Genomic DNA, 1,495 nt, shown 5'->3' with positions numbered 1-1,495 from the left:
TGCCAAACCCTTCCCTAAATGTTTGCAATTTAGTCAATTACACAACAAGGAGAACTTGCAACGAATGCTTTTGAGTTGTGAGGCACATGAAAGATATAACAAGGGCTGTGGTCGAATCGTGCTTAGGAAGGTTCCTAACGGAATGATAGGACCCAGAAGTATCAAAGTAGCCGCCACGATAAGAGATGTTCGAATTCTCTAAATGCTAAGGAAAGGTGGTTCAATGCTTCCTTTATTACCTCCTTCAGCATAGGCACCTTCTTTTTACGGAAAGTGGATAATTCCGCCCCACAATTCCTTGCGGCGGCAACATTTAAAGTGACGTAGTATGGTAATCTCCCAAGAAGGTGTAAATGCACTGCAATTGCTGGATGAGGCCATGTTAAACAGAGTTGAAACACAAACAGGTTATGCATCAGGGCTGCTGTCTCTGAGTCTCTGACATATATACTGAGGATAACACACAAGTGCGTTGGAACAGAATGATTTGCATAAAGTCTGGACATCATCATCGTCATCTTCTCCTCATCTCGGAAGACGTCATGGTTGCAAATCAGCCTACGTATATACTGACGTGAACACAACAGATTTACTATCGACCCTTGACCCTTGACAAGTGAACAAACGGATGAGATAGCCATTAAGAAAGACTACTAAGACACTTAATGAAGAACACAGCTGAGTTCATTCAAGGACGCAGACTTTATGGAACCAGCTGCTTAGATTACAGTGGCTAAACAAAAACATTCGTTGAGTTTTTCCAACAATTACCTTTAATATCATCGTATCTTTCATTCATGATGATACAGTGAATAAACAAACCACCTTCACCAGCTACAACATTACAAGTAAAATACACATGAACGCATCACTAATTATACCCCATTAATGAATTGGTCCGACACAATATTCAGAAATGGACCATTCTGCAAAATGAGTACTTTCACTTTAAATATATTTTGACGCTAGTACTTTTGTACCTTTACCTTCCCCATACACCTTTTTGAATGCAGGGCTTATACTTGTAACAGAGTATTTCTACACCGTGTTCATAGTATTTTACTGTGGTAAATATGTGATTACTTGCTCCCCCACTGAATACAGTTTGAGTAGAACACTATATTAATCGATATATACTACCACCAAATTGCTCTTTTTAAGAAGTACATGCAAATGAGACGTATATTGCCGTAGCAGTAATGTAGTATGGTAATGGCGGCTGAGGTTGAAGTGTGCAAAATAAGATGCTGGGGGTCTTTAAAGGGTTAACCGGAGGAGGCGCAGCAGCGGGCAGCTCGTCTGGGTGGAGTGAAGTTCAGATGCGTAACGTTAACAAATTAGCCAAGAGGACCGCGTTATGAAAAGTATCCTTCCAAGAGAACCGAAAACACCGTTTCTGCAGACAGTCATCCAGGTCGCTCCGGAGAACAACACTGAGCTGAGATGAGTGACGTGAGGGAAGAGTCGCTGCTGGATTATTTCTACTCCACCGGAG

At 41.5% G+C, this 1,495-nt stretch overlaps 1 protein-coding gene across 1 annotated transcript in view; it reads left to right on the top strand.

The window, feature by feature from the left end:
* Positions 1-1,319: 1,319 nt before the first annotated feature.
* The window catches only part of LOC306780714 (uncharacterized protein), a 16,452-nt gene continuing 16,276 nt past the window's right edge, over positions 1,320-1,495 (top strand). The window contains exon 1 of the mRNA XM_079273148.1: positions 1,320-1,495. This exon is cut by the window's right edge and continues 81 nt beyond it. Within this exon, the coding sequence (XP_079129274.1) occupies positions 1,444-1,495 (52 nt within the window). The 5' untranslated portion in view covers positions 1,320-1,443.

This window comes from Melanostigma gelatinosum, assembly GCF_949748355.1.
Source record: "Melanostigma gelatinosum genome assembly, chromosome: 8".
NCBI lineage: Eukaryota > Metazoa > Chordata > Actinopteri > Perciformes > Zoarcidae > Melanostigma > Melanostigma gelatinosum.
This window is presented reverse-complemented; position numbering and strand designations above follow the sequence as displayed.